This window comes from Natrix helvetica (genome assembly GCF_964273705.1).
Source record: "Natrix helvetica genome assembly, chromosome: 4".
Classification (NCBI taxonomy): Eukaryota; Metazoa; Chordata; class Lepidosauria; order Squamata; family Natricidae; genus Natrix; species Natrix helvetica.
This window is the reverse complement of record NC_138550.1, coordinates 125,488,468-125,504,595: the sequence shown is the minus strand read 5'-3', so window position 1 is coordinate 125,504,595 and position 16,128 is coordinate 125,488,468. Positions and strand designations below refer to the sequence as shown.

At 37.3% G+C, this 16,128-nt stretch overlaps 1 protein-coding gene across 3 annotated transcripts in view; it reads right to left on the bottom strand.

Annotated features, from left to right (window-relative positions):
• Nucleotides 1-5,268: 5,268 nt before the first annotated feature.
• The window catches only part of ASXL3 (ASXL transcriptional regulator 3), a 136,156-nt gene continuing 125,296 nt past the window's right edge, over nt 5,269-16,128 (bottom strand). For all 3 annotated transcript variants that reach the window (XM_081950546.1, XM_081950545.1, XM_081950547.1), the window contains one exon: nt 5,269-15,617. In XM_081950546.1, coding sequence (XP_081806672.1) covers nt 12,006-15,617 — 3,612 coding nt within the window. In that variant the 3' untranslated portion in view covers nt 5,269-12,005. The remainder of the gene's footprint in view (nt 15,618-16,128) is intronic.

The following is a 16,128-nucleotide window of genomic DNA, read 5'->3' as shown; positions in this document are numbered from 1 at the left end:
TAACCAAAAGCAGCATACAAAACAATCACTGCTTTATTCCTAGTACCTGCAGTAACTAAAGTCCTTTTACTTTTAACTCATATAAAAAAAGAAAGTCAAAGAAATCAAGAATTTCCCAGGTAAACTCTTTTCAAAACAGCTAACCATGGTTGTTTGTTAATGTGATAATGGGGAGTAGGTTTGGCTCTTTGTGGATTGCTCTCAAGCCGGGGGAATAGTAGGCCAAGTGAATCAAAACAAGGTGAAAGCGTTTTCTTTCCTTTTTTTCTTTGGCAGAGGGATTTCTATCTGCAGTGTTGAATAGCCACTTAAGTTTGCTTATTTCATCCTGCAACCACTTTCAGTTTAGATAATCTCAAGTGATAAGTTTCAAGGTGAACATTCATGGTTGGGGGTAATGGGGGAGCATTGGTTGTATCAGGGGTGGGTTTTTGCCAGTTCGCCCTGCATCGGGCGAACCGGTAGTGGCAGCAGCAGGAGGCTTCGCCCATCTGACGCTTCCACAGTCAAATGCGCGAGCAAGAACGAACCAGTAGTAAAATAAATTGAAAGCCACCACTGGGTTGTATGTAAATTCAGGAACAAAAGATGAGGAGGAGCTCTGATCAGTGGGAAAACCAGATGACCCACATGCTAAGCATTGCAAAGTTCTGCAAATGGAAGTACTAGCTTTGTTGCAGTCCCCAATATATTAAGTTGAGCATCAAATAAATACATAAATAGGTCCAAAGCAGCTGTGCTGGTACTTCTTTGTTATAGAATGTGAACTAGAGGGATTTTCTTGCATTTGCTTTTCAGGGAGGAAAGTTTTCTTTTGGATACAATTTTCTATGAACAGAACATCAGTTCTGCTATCTATTGTATTGTGTCAAACATTGCTTCCATAATAATTTCAAATATATTAATGAATCCTTAAAATTAATATTCATTGTGTCTGCAAACTGCTTTTGTTGCAAACAACCCAGCAATACTATCAACTCACAGTAATTGATTATTTCTGTGTCAAAATAAAATTGTCAAGCTCCAACTGATTAACATTCACAGTGGCATAAATGTAATTTAAATAATATGTATGGAAATAGCAGGAATGCTATTATTAGCGTTATGTAGGAAGACCTTGGTGAATAAAACAAAAAAAGCTGTTACATTAAATAGAATTAATATAAGTTTAAATACGATGATACTTTTGAATATAGCAATTGCTTTCTATTATAACATATTTGTATCAAATAAAGCAAATGATCTGCAAACACTAGAAATAAAAGTCGTGGATCACAGTGGAAAAAATGGCACTAAAATTAAACGTAAAGAAGACCACACTAATGACAACTGGTACATTAACCAGTCTTAGAAATAAAGATAAAGATACTAAAGTAGACGATAGCTTCTGCCTTTTAGAATCAACCATCAGCCCCAAAGGAACAAGCAGTCAAGAAATGCTAGTCTGGTAGAGCAGTACGAAGGCCTTGGAAAAGATAGTCAAATGCTGTGATGTGTCTACAAAGATCAGATAGTTCTAGGAATAGTATTTACTATTGGAATGAAAAGTTGACCTTGCAGAAGCAGGTTAGAAGTATTGATGCTTTTGAACATTGGCACTGGAGGAAACTTCTAAGAATTTTATGGACCATTTAAAAAGTCAACTAATGAATCATAATTCTGTGTTTTCACCAAAGCAAGAATGACTAGGGTCTATTTATTCTATTTTAGGCACATTATATGAAATCCCAGGTTTCTAGAGAAGGCTCTATTGATGGGAGGAAGGAAAAAAAGAAGAGAGCCAGCAGGATGGTGAACAACCAAGCTAGGAACAGATTGTCCTGGAGAAAATCTATCTATGTAGTTGCTAAGAGTCAACACCAACTTGATGGCACATCATCAATCACAGCATACATTGTCTGTTACTTTCATGGAAGAATGCACTTTCAGGCATACGGTAGTATTTAGCAAGGACAGTAGATTAGGAGGAAAAAGACTTTCCATTTTCTAGGGATGAAATAAAGAACTGTCTTTCTTGAATTATTTCTTCCGTCATTCAAACCCCATTATGTTTTGCAGTAAGGATAAGAGTAATATTCAAGATGTTTGTAGTTATAATCCAGGATTCATGTCTTTGCTATTTTAACTGACATGCTTTTCTAAAGCAGAAAGATGAAAAATTAAAGCAGTAGTGACAGGAAAGCTAAAGTGAGCCAATTTTCCATATCCCACTAGGTAGACTAGCTCAGATGTCATTATATATATGAAAAAAGAAGCTTGTATAAGATCTGGATTTCCTGCTCTGAAGCAGCAGACATAAGGGGAAGGGTTTGAGGGGGGGAAATCCTGATTCACTCATCTTTCTTAATTTTATTCATAAAGCTTCACACCTCTAAGCTGAACATGAATTTTATTTGCACTAATTATTGGCACATTTGAGACATAAAATGTATCCCTGGAAGATTACTCTGACATCTTTATTTCACATTTGAAATTATAGAGTGATTTGAAAGTCACTAAAGTGTTCTGTCAGTGAACCCATTAGTGAAGATAGACTTTGAAGTTGTATCCTTAAATGACAGCCAAATTCATTCTGAAGGAACCAGTGGCATTTGTTTACATTTCTGCTGGATTCTGTATGATGCAGAAGCAAAAATTCATGCAAGTGAATTGAATGAAATTCATCTGTCATCTCAGGCATTTTTCCCCCAGAATTTGGATAATGAGTCTAGGTTGTCCCAATTCCATAGATAACAGAAGAGTCTGTCCTGTAGTAGAGATCCCCTTTCTTTTATACCCCTTATAATAAACAAATTGGCCCTCTATTCTTTCCTCTCTCATTTTATGAGGACAAATATGGGGTCAAAAGCATCTACCACACCATGTTTTCTGTTTCATCAGACATTCCATCACATATAATGTAAAGTTTTACTCTCCATTAAAGTCCAATATTACAATTTTAAATTTATGCTTAACTATTTTCACAGATCTTAGCAGTTCTCAAAGGTGCTTAGACTTGCAGGATTCTAGTTTTGCACTGTTTCTTTCACGTTTGTTAACACAACACATTTATATTATTCTGCCAAGTGGAATTTATGGAACAAACATATTTAAAGAAAAAATATTCTGCTCCTTTCATACCAACATGCAACCTCACAATGAACTGCAGAAGAGGCAAGTCTTGTATCTTAACACCATAATGTCACTTTGATTCTTCTGCAGCTATTACTGAACACTGCACTGATTTGATGTTATGTCTCTTTCTCTCTGTTTATGCTTTATACAGTATTGTTTTATGATTAAAAAGTACAAAAAGATTCTTGAGTTGTGAGAGAACAAGGGGTTGCTATCATCTATGGCAGTTATCAGCTTGGTTTTGGAGGCACAATTCCAATAAAACTCGAAATGATGACTGAGGCACCTCTCTTTCCCAATATTATTCTCTGCAACTGGCTGAAGAATTACCTCTTATTCCATGTCCTGAGCTGGCCTGGCTAATATACTAACTTTTCCCAGATGGTCCTTGCCATTTCCTAATAGTGACACAGAAAGTTGTTCGCCCAGTGCATCTTTTTATCCTCATTATGGTATTTCTATGATTTGACAGTTCACTTTGGTAAGGATATGATATATATATATATATATATATATATATATATATGTGTGTGTGTGTGTGTGTGTGTGTGTGTGTGTGTGTGTGTGTGTGTGTGTGTGTTGTAATTATACTGATAAATAAATAAAGGGAGACTAGGATAGATCTATTTCGAGCTAATTAGCTCTCATCAGCTAGCCATACCCTTACTGGGATTAGAACCCGGATTGTATATATCTTAGGCAGGAGTCTTAACCACTAAGCCACGGGTAACATAAATACATACATACATACATACATACATACATACATACATACATATATATATAATATTTGTATTGTATTTGTGCTGATAAATAAATAAAGGGAGACTAGTATAGATCTATTTCAAGCTATTTAGCTCTCATCAGCTAGCCATACCCTTACAACCTGGGCTGTATTACATATTAGGCAGGAGTCTTAGCCACTAAGCCACAGGCTCTCCTCCTTATCAGCTGAGCCAGGGAAATAGGTTGCAACACAAATACATACCTATTTCCCTGGCTCAGCTGATAAGGAGGAGAGCCTGTGGCTTAGTGGCTAAGACTCCTGCCTAAGATATAATACAGCCCAGGTTCAAATCTCAGTAAGGGTATGGCTAGCTGATGAGAGCTAAATAGCTTGAAATAGATCTATACTAGTCTCCCTTTACACACACACACACACACACACACACACACACACACATGTTGTATTTGTGCTGATAAATAAATAAAGGGAGACTATCAGCACAAATACAACACAAATATAAAAAGGCAACATTAAAAATAAAAATATGGTTTTCTGCCTGGATGGTCCTCTGTAATGAGCCGAAGGACAGAAAGGAGGAGTAGTGAGCTCCCTCCCATATTTGGGCATACCAGGGGTTGTAACACACACACACACACACACATAAAAAGTTGCTTTTTGCTATGTACGGTATAATCTTGGCTATTTGCTCTCCATGCCTTAATTTGCAGAATCAAACTATTAAAAATAGGTTTAATGATTCCTGTATAAAAATAACTGAAAAGAATCAAATTGCATTTAACTGAATTGCTTTCTCTGTATACATCTTGCATGTAACTTAGGAACGATCTTAACCTCCAAGTACTCTGTCAGGAAGATCTAATGTTTCTGAAGTATTGCTAGTAAAAGACTAGCAGGCTGAAAATAATAGTTTTTGCCTTTTTCACAGAAACAAAGTTTCCTTAAGACTGTGACCTCAAGACCTGATCTAAAGGGTTTTTGTTGTTGCTGTTGTGAATTGTGGAGAGCTCAAAGAGCTTTAGGTTCTGCGTGCCAAACCTCAACTATTTTCTTCCTATGTTTGCCTACAAAGAGAGGAATAAAGGGACCTTTTATCCTTCTGAAGTAAAAAATATATTTGGGGAACATCAGATTATTGTAGTGTCACTGTAATAGCATCCTTGGGAGCAGGAGATTTTCCAACATTATTGGCTAATATATGATTTCTTGTCTCCTAAATTGTGGTAATTTGGAGCAGCAGTGGATAAACTCAATAGGGTTTAAAAAAAGACTAATCACTAATTAAATACTACTCAAGTATCTTTCAAACCCACTCACCCACATGTGTCACAATGTCCCATCTACTTTGTGGTCTCCATCCAACAAAACAATAAATGTGGAACTCGTGCACCAAAAGGTTGTCCATCGCTAATTTAGCGCAATACAATTTTTATTTAAAAAAAATGGAATAGAAACAATAAGCCTCTCCACAAAAAACTGAGTAGACAATTATCAACTAAAACATATTCATGCCTTCTCCATCCTGAATATCTTTCAAATAGTCAACAAATGCCTTATTTCATTTTAGCATATTTAAAAGAAGCCGGGGAAATAATACACCAACCAATGTTTATTCTTGCTTTTATTTTGTTTAGAATATTTTGATACTGAAGCCCAAATTGTTATTTTCAAGGGACTGGTGGGGGAGAGGGGGGGATAGAGCAAACATGTAGACAGAACAAAAGTTTCCATTTGTATTATAATTTTGTGATCAGTTATTTTGGTAAGCAAACAATGGTTTCTTTTTAAAAAAAAAAAGACAGACAGCACCACTGATGAAGCATGATCCCTGAATTCTAAACCAAACACTGTATCTTAAAAGAAAAGAAAAAATCACTTGGTCACATTTATTCAGGTAATAAAAAATAATAACCACTGCAATGCCGCTGAAATCAAGTGTTCCCCTTTCTGAGAATTTAACACAAAGTGTATGTGCATGAGTGCTGTTTGTGTATTTCTTTGGTAGAGGACTGAGAGGAGTTTTTGTTTCTCTATCCAAGGACAAAAATATCTATTTATGGTACGAATACATAAATGTGTGTTCCTCAGGCATGCTAGATGTGGGTTGATTTCACATTGCTTCAATCTGGGCACGAGAAACACGTCCCTAAAAAAGGCATTGAATGGCTAGTGTCAAAGAGATGTAAACATTCAAAATACTGACAAATAATAATAATCAGAGCATACAAAACTCAGTACCAAAAATGTTGATCGACTCGGGTGTTTGGAAAACAGTAACAAAAACAAAACAAAACAAAACAAAACAAAACAAAAACCCACTTTACAGCAGTACAAGAGAATTATGGCAACAAAGTAAAGCACTTTTCTTGTAACATTCATGAACAATACAAAGACAAAAGTATTCTACAGGCTAAATTATCTTTAAACTATCAAATATAGTACAAAGCGAAATATGTGCTATAAAAAAAAGCAGCTCCTTTAAATTAGGCAAAAAATACTATTTTGTTGGTTTTATAATGACAAAGCATGATGATTGAAGACAGCAGGACATCCCCTTCAATTCAGAAACATTTAGCCACACAGGTTGAGGCTTATTTGCCAACAGGTCATCTCCTTAGTGTTGCACAGGATTCCTGCTGTCACCCACAGGAAATCAGTGCTTAATACGTCTTCCCACATGGAAGCTAAGATGATCCTGCTGGATGGGGTTTCTGATCTCCTCCTGAGTGCTGGTCCTTGGCCTTCAACATATTATGCAAAACCAGACTAGAACAACTTCTCGGAAATTGTGTGCGTGTTTATAAGGACTGCAGCATATGAACATTTCTCTTTAGAAACTGCATTATAAAGCACCATCTGCACCAGTTCAGAAGAAACTGAGCAAGAAATTCTATGGTCCTGAAGAGAGAATTCAGTCATTCATCCTGATAACACATACCACTTTGCAAGGTAGTCTATAGGACACATTTTTGCTTTATGGCTCAACCTTTCCCTCCCCAAACCAGATTAGTTTCATGCACTACTACATCATAGAGGATAAATGGAATACAAAATTGGGAGTGCCAACTTCAATTTTTTACATTATTATTTCAACAAAGTAAGGGATTTTCATGTAGAAAAACATTTTGCAAAAGACAAAATCCCCATGGGAAATGTCCCAACAGTATGTACAGACCTTACAGTGTTAATAAAAACATTAAACATGATGGAATATCTTGCTAAAAAGAATAATGCTTAAAAACAAAGGTGAAAAAGTCTGGGTATGGATCAATTTTTAAAATAGCTGCATGAATATGGATGTACAATGATTTTTTTGTGCTAGCTGATTTTTATATGTTAGGTGCAGCCTTATCTCATATCCTGATTATATTACTCTTTTTTCTTTAAGTTAGCATATACAACTGGACATTTTCTGTATAAAGTGTGAAGAAGAAATGTGAGAAACGTTTTTTTAAGTTTCATATGCACATCCTTCGCAATGAATGACAACTAAAGACTTTTCCCCCATCCCTTGTGGAATATACTTTTCCCAGTATTTTGTGACATGAATCTTAGGACAACACTTTACATTTTTGTTAGAAGAAACACTGAGGGTCCCATGACAAAAAAATGACAAATGTCATTAATGTCCTAGAAAGGTGAACACCTCTGTTAAGATCCTTTGCAAAATGCAACATGTTCTAATCCCGCCTTGGGGACAAAGCCAGTTGGGTGGCTTTAGGCCAGTCATGCATTCTCAGCCTAGGAAGAAGGCAAGGGCAAACAATCTTGCCAAGAAAGTTTCAGGGACTTGTTTAGGAAGTCACTGGGAGTCACCACTGACTCAAAGGCACACACACAAAAAAGCACCAAGCAGAAATCTTGCTACTGCAATATTTTCAGGGAGCTAACTATACCCATTGACTGCAAGGGATGGTACATTGACCCCATTGTCAGGAGGCATCTTTCTCTCCATTGAAAGCTAGTAGGCTGCTTTGTTTGCTTAAATGACAACATCAAGTAGCTAAACATGACTACCTTGCTCTAGAACCCAAATGTGTTCTCCATATGATTCCTGATTGGTTAAGATCATGCACACCTTTTCAAATTAGAAAATGCACTTCAACAGATAATGGAAATAATAGCTGTAATCAGAGATGAAACATACAAGCAGAAAATTGGAGGGTAGGTGTTTCACAGATACCTGCCTCATAGCCCTAACACTTGTATGAAAAATTTAAATTCAGCATTTCATACATAGCCCTAGAGTATCAACTCTGTTCTTTGAGCTGATATATCTGACTATCTTCCCCAAGGAAAAGTACTTTTGAAAGTATTTAAAAGAGAAAATGCATGTTGTAATTTATTTAAGATATGAACAAAAAGCTATTTCCATGAAGCCCTTCCTATAAAGTCACAGCACCTTTTCACATAAACTAACAGTGTATCACAGTGCCAGCTTCCTATGGAGATTAGACAGTTACATATAGATGTTCTTTTGCTAATGATGTCTTCTCTCCTTAAAACAACTCCATGCTTTTCCACAGTATTCTGTCCAATACCCTATCTACTGCCTTAACACTATTTCAAAATTCTGTGGACCATACTATTTTTAAATCTTACATTATATATAAACCACATGAAGATGAATGCATGTCTTTTTCTTTTTATTATAGCCACTTAATTCGCAGACAAGTATGTGCGCACGCACACACACACACACACACAGACACACACAGAATCATACACACAAATGAAATAGAGGGAAAGTTGCTGGTGTAAGAATTCCCTAACGTAACTACACATGGATAAAACACTTTTGCCCATTCCACAGATAAATAAATACATGTCAAAAACTTCCACAAGACAATCTTGTAGAATACTGACATAGTACCAATGTTTGGGTACTATGAGAGGAGACAAGAATATGCAAAATTAACACAATACTTGTTTTCTTCCAGATAACAAATACTATAAGCCACTACTGCCACCATCAGGCATTTCTAAATAGCAAATCAAATTAATGGAATAGAAATAGTGGCTTAAGATTCTCAGTGGGAAAAATGTTAAGACATATGTAATAATATTTAACAACCCTTGCCAAATACCTTTTCTTCAATGCTATATTAATAATTTATAAGCATGCCCTTCTAATATATGCCGGATATACCCATTGTGAAAAGAGCTACTTTCCCATCATTTGCCAAAGTTGATCTAGATTTACATTTAATGGTACATCTGAATCTTTAAAAATTATGTGGGAAGAGCTATATCTATACAGGTAATCCTTGACTTACAGCAGTTTGTTTAGTGACCATTTGAAATTATGACACTGAAAACAGTGATTTATGACCACACAACTGTTACAACACCCCTGTGATCACATTATCAAAATTCAGAGGCTTGGCAACTGACTCATATTCATGATGCTTGCATTGTCCTGGGGTCATGTGATCACCTTTTGCAACCTTCTGACAAGCGAAGTCAATGGGGAACCCAGATTCAGTTAACAACCGAGTTACTAACTTAATAATTGCAGTGATTCACTTAACAACCGTGGCAAAGAAGGTTGTAAAATGGGGCAAAATTCACTTAATTGTTTCGCTTAGCAACAGAAATTTTGTGCTCAATTCTGGACATAAGTTGAGGACTACATGTATATTGATGGGTATATTAAATTACAAATAGGTACCCAAAGAAGGAATACTAAGGCTTCTTTTTCCTGCTGTTTATCAGTCAAACATAACTGCCTATACATGAGGAATTACATTTTTCTATATACGATTATATCTACTACCAGAGGTCAGTAAACTGAGCCTGGGAGAAGATGCTATAAGGAACATGGTTCAAGGAAGAGTGTGAGTGCCGTTATCAATTAAGTGCTGAGATTCAGGACCATCCATCTTTTAAAATATTTTCATCAATGGCCATTATATCTAATTTCCAGTCCTTCCCCTTACTCCAATAGTTCAAACAGAATGTTTTAATACTGTTAGCCGCACACAGACAAACAAATATAATCTGGAGACACCCAAGCACTCCAAATTTTCATTTCAGACTAAGATGCTTGCAGACAAATTCTGGGCATGTTTATGATATTCAATGCAGGTCAGATTGACTAAGATTGTGACTGTAAGTGCTTAGCATTCTCTGAATTGTGCTCACATGTCCTATGGCATGCTATAAGAGCTACCATTTGTTTAGGACTGGTAGAAGGCAATCTAAAAACTGTTCACAATTATTGAATCTGGAATTTCACCTGCTGCATTTAATGATTGTACCAAAAAGATCTTGAATTTAGCTAATACGGAGACACATGTATCTTTAACAAGTCCATCTATTTGGAACATTACAAAAACATGCCTTTTAAATCTATATATTTAAAATAATCTCTCCAGAGGTACCTGAAAGTGCTGAAATATGCATAAATCTTCTAAAATGAGTGGTTTAGTAAGGCAATTATAATGGTGTAAATTTGCTTTTACCGTAGAAGATCAAGACTACTGTTAATACACCTGCTATGAAAACAGAACAGGAATCCAATCCAGTCAAGTCACAAGATCTCTGAATAAGGGAATGTAAGCCTGCTTATTCCAGCTCATTAAGGAAAAAGGGAAAATGAGTTTCATGTTTAATATGGCCCCACAAAAGTATAATGTCCAAACAGTAGAGCTTTACTAATAGTTAGAAGTGCCCGGAAGTCTTATATAGTTTAATAATAAAAGAGGATAAAATACATATAATATACTAACGTATATTTTAATGTTATACTTATTTTTAAAATCCTCATGTTAAAACTTGAGAATATAAAATAAATTTCAAATTGTTTATTTCAAATAAGAACCATTTGGATTTTTTTGAAGCATCTTGCTATTAAAAGCCTTAATACCAGAGGTGGGGAGAAAATATCTGTTTTGTGACTGGATTACCGGGCATGAAGTTAGTAAGGTTCTACTATGTGGGTAAGAAGGATATCTTTCTCTAACATTTATTAAGTTCTGGTGATTAAATTCATGTAATAGCATGCAAGTTGCTTCCATTTTACCTTTTATGTTTAGTCCCACATTTTTAAGATAACCATGCATCTCCTTATTAAATTCCATATTTTAACCCTTTACAATACTTCTCTTCAATAAAAAGAACTTAGCAATAGCTACAGTTCTTCTCAAATAGTTTGGTGGCTATATGTTTTGTATATAACTAACATAACTACTAGTAAATACAATATTGAGAGTAAGATTTAGTATCCCTTTAAAATCTCTTCATTCCTCTACAAGGCTATGCAATATTTGTGGGGTAAGCTGTGTTAACAGACAAAAATGTTTTAAAATAAAAGTTATTTAAAAATATCCCAAGTTGTAAACATATTTAAAAGGACTATAAATCATACAATTGCTTTGCTCTTTTAAATCTTCAGAAACAAAGAATCGCTTTGAAAATGGTATCACTTCTCAAAACATCCTTATTTAGATATAAAATGGTGCATACCATGAATATGTGTTAAATATCTCATTTTAGGACAAAATTACAAGTGAAACTTGAGGAAGATAAATGAATTAATAAATTCTATTATAATAGCTGTACTTATTTCCCGTCCCCCGAACTTCTAAAGCCATGAAGATTCTAGTTTGTTGAAACTTGTTGCCAGGTTTAATTATACTCTAGTATAACAGCTTCTTAAGAAGGGATCAAATTACCGACATTAGCTGCCAATGGATCAAAGTCAATCACTGCAGGCAATCTTGGCTCCAGGTGTGCAAAACCTGCCAAATGGCTATTGCAATGATGGTCTGCTAAGGAAACCTGACTTTCATTCTTTTTGATCCTTCTTTTTTTTTTCATGGGTTATGGCTGTGCCACATTCATCTGCTATTTCATGCACAGAAACACGGACACTTTGTCATTCTTTTCACTGGGAAGATCGACTTATAAATGGTAAAAATAAAATTATGCAGTAAGACATGAACAATGCTATCTTTTAAGACAGTAAGAATGCTGGACACTTCTTAAAGGGGAATTACCAGGGAGAGCCATGCAAGCCAAAATCACTCCATTCCAAAGCATCCCTAGCAACTTTTTCTTTTTATCCAGATACATTATGGCCTACAGAATTTCAGTTATTCTTTTCTTTTGCTTTCCTGTGTTACCAAGGAATGTGCTTTGGATTCTATCGAACAACTAAACAAGCTACACATAATTTGGAAGGACCTATGCAGTCATCATGGCAGAAGGCGCCACAGCCCTTGCATACTATCATGGCTTTCAGCCTGCAAGAACATTTCAGTTCCAACTCATCTGCGCTGCTGCTGTCGGCAAATTTCTGAACTGGGATTTGGGCATTTTGAATAGGTAGGCTTGTGGTCGTAGTTGAACTACTCCCTAAAATCCCAATAGATTTTTCAATGGCAGAGGTCGCCCTTTTGAAACTTGTGCTACCAAAGTGTATTGTAGGGTAATTTCCACGCTGCTGCTGCTGCGCCTGAATTTTTGGAGCAGTTAATGGGGCAAAAGGCTTCTGTGATTCTGAAAGTAAATAGGAAGGGAAGTCAGCATTTTTCAATGCAAAAGCTTTCAACTGTTCTTTGACTTCATTCTGATCGTAGGAAGGTTGTTTCATGCCTAGCTCACAGCTGCTGCTTAAGCCTTCCTCCAAAGAAATGGGTTCTGATTTTATATTGCTACAGACATTTGCCGGCTGAGGCCAACTAAGTCTTTTGGTGGTTTCCATAGTAACTCCTGGTTGTTTGTGATCAGATGGAGCTTCTGCATTGGGAGGGGGAGGGGGCGGAGGCGGTGGGGGATGCACTAATGATTTATTCTGCAGAGTTTGCGAGGCACTGGGGATGTCATCACTTTCCTTAATTTGAACGTTTGGGGAAAAAACAGTTGCCAGTCTCAGCTGGTGAGGTGCTGTAGACATATTGGCCTCTCCCAGGACCTTCTGCTCTAGGGTCCTGCTGAAAGCAAAGGAACTGCAGCCAGATGGGGCTTTTAAAGTTGCCTGCATCAAAGTGGCTGTAGTAACAGGGCCTCGGGCAGCCATTGGCATTTGGTAGAAATGCGGTTGATGGGAGGTACTTGTTTCGGTGTGGAAGCTGCCATTTTTCTCCACACTAAATAAGCTCTTCTGGAAACTACATGAGGGCAATGGCCTTTTTTGCTGCTTAATCTCCGGACTGTGAGCTATTCTGCTTTGAATGGTGTGCTTGCTTGGCCACTCCTGTTTAAATAGTTGACCATGTCCAAGTTGATTCATGCTAGAAGTGATTATACAAGGAGTCACTTTAATATCTGAATCCACTGAAGACTTCCCAGGCTCACATTTAATTTCTCCAGCTGTCCTGGCTACTCTCTTTTTGGGATGATTTTCACGTTTGCGGATTTGTATCGGGGGTATATTTATGGCTGCAAAATCTCTCCCATCTGCATTTGGGGAGCTGGAAAGATTTTCAACTGTGTTTCGCTCAGATGTGACTGATTTACACCTGGAGGTACTTTGCAAAGGCAAAGGAAGTCGACTGATTTCTAGTTTTGCCCCTAGCCTGGGCTGTGGCAATACTTTTTCCAATGGCAAGTTGCCTTGCAGTAACTGGGTCACTAGAGGATTATTGGCTTCTACTGATGACAAGCGGCAACTTGAGGTTCCAGCATTTGTAACTCTTTTCAATGTCTCTGTTGTCAGTGCCAAAGAGGGCTCTATGGAATCGGTTACAGATCTCTTAGAGCTCTGAACCGGCTGTGAACTTGGGGCTATTTCTGCCGTTTGGACAGGCATTTCAGGTCTTACAAAATCTTCCGTGTCCATCCTAAAGCACTTGTCAGATTCATTTCTTTCTGACTTTACAGGCAAGGTTATGCTTGTCACGACATTTCTTGTATGCATCTCATGCAGATGTACCAAACCTGAAGGCTCTGTTTTCACATTTTTTAAACAGTTATTTTCCGAATATTCCTTATGTTTGCTAGGGTTAAGATGACTGACCAAAGACTGCTCAGTATTCATTACCTCATTGTCATTCCAACAGATTCGGCTGTTAGGATTATATCGGTTGGTACAGATACTTTCTGCTTCCCTCTTGAAAGTTAAAGGCTCTTGAAACTGTTCTGAGAAACCTTGGGTTGGAGGAACTACATCCGACTGCTTATCTTGAGGCCCAAGAGGCATTTCTCGAATAGCAGTACACGCTGCTTGTAAATGCTTGCCATCTTGCTGGGTTGGACCATTGTTAAAACCAGAGCTGGGCTCCAAATTTTCATTATTAAGTAGCTCTGGCCTACTTATGACAGATACTTGTGGACATGTTATGTTTTGTAAAGCAGTTTCAATCCTAATCGGCCTGTTTTGCACTTCCACGCTACTATCTGTACTTTCTGTGGAAAGACCCAGAGACAAGCTTGAATTCATTGTTGTCATTGTGTGATCAACAATGACTTTACAAGGAATGGATCTATTTGCAGGTGCCTGTATATATCCTACTGAGGGTTTACCGGGCATATCTAAACGGCTCCTCATTCCCGAATTTCTCTCTATGCCATCAGCACTCATTTTGGTGGAATTCTCATAAGAATTTGCAGTCATCATGTTGCTGGCAAATATAGAAATGGAAGTCCTGCCAATGGAATCTCCTACTGAAAGTGCCTCATTTCCATGTACAGCTGCCCTAACAGAGATGCTGTTTGACAAAGCACTTGGGTCACTGCACCCAGTTAGGGATATCTTATCCGAAGGATATCTACTTATAGATCCCCCTGGAGGAATCAAAACAGAGCTGCCAGACAGGTGATCTGATAAAGTACTTGCAATAGATGTTGGCACAGTGGTATACTGACTTGAAATTGCACTAGTTGCATTGCTACTTGGCATTGGTAATATTTTCTTCTCTAAGGAATCTGACAAGACGGTAGTGTTGGCTGTGGCTGGAGGACCGGAGTTTTCATGACATTTTGGCACAATAGAAACGCATGGAGTGTCAGCCCCTTGGATGGATTTCAGCATAGTTATATTGCTAGTCTTCGTGTCTGTACTTTCAACAGACATCAAAACAGAGGGCTTATCAACTGCACCAGCAAAAGAAAGTTCCTTAATTGTTCCTGACTTAGCAGTTGTACACACAGAACCAGGAACTGAGTTTTTCTTATATAGGACTGAAATACTTTCTGGAGAGGTAGAAGATAGCATTTTCTCACAAAAATGAGGCACAGATATGCTTTCATCAGAATTTTGAACAGGGATATTAGTGCTAGTTTCTGGCAAAGAAGTGGCATTAAGAGAGTGCTGCAATAAAGCAGTAGCTTCACGAAGGTGAGCAGATTTGTTGCTAGGAGACCGACAGTTAGGATTAACTATAATTACACCAGTAGAACCTTCAATCTTTGTTTCAGAAGCCACAGAGATCTCCACAACTGATGGAGCTTCTTTCAAGGCCTGCTGAGACTTGCTTTCCTTGTTGCTTTGGAGCAAGTGGGCTCTTGCTTGGTGCTTTGCAAACAACTTGGCCTTTGTTTGCTCCTTGATGTGGGCCAACGTTCGGGTCTTCCCACCTTCACAGGGGCTCCCTAGCCCTCCAGAAACAATGCTTGCAGCTGCAGCAACTGCAGCAGCTGCTGCTGCTTCCCTCTGAGCTCTGGCTTGCTGGGCTCTTGCTTTGATATCTGCAAGAGTTCTGGCCCCAGTGTTCCTCCCGCTGCTCACGGAGGTGCTTGGAGTAGCCCTAGGTTCTGGTTTGGAAATTGGCTGGCTCTTGATGATAAAGGGTGGGCCAATTTTTGAGAGTTGAATCTGAATGGGAAAAGAAAATATATTAAAACTGTATTAGAAAATCATAATTTATGGTGAACAGCTTTAGGTTTTTACCATATGATGGTAGGAATTTTTATTTAGCATAAGCAAATGTTTAAAATTCTATATATTATTAATCACCCCCTCATTAATATATTGCTTTATGAATTGGAGGAAATAATATTTGCATTGTCAGGAAATAATGAGTTTAGTTTCAAGGTCCTTTAATATTTTCCAGCACATGTATTTATGCTGCATGTCTCTTTTTGTACAGTTTGCTTTTCACAATCATATTTTCTGATTTTCATTGTTGTATTCAGAATATAGGTATTGAAAAAAAGATATCACTGAATTTTCTATAGGTTTTGAAAAATTAGAAATCAGAAAAGCATTTCCAATTATTTTCTTGTATCAAAGTTCAATTATCTTAACCCAACTGTTGGTAGTATCTGAATGAACACCACTTCTGTTGAACTCTGTTACAAGGAACTATGCACATGCATTGACTAAA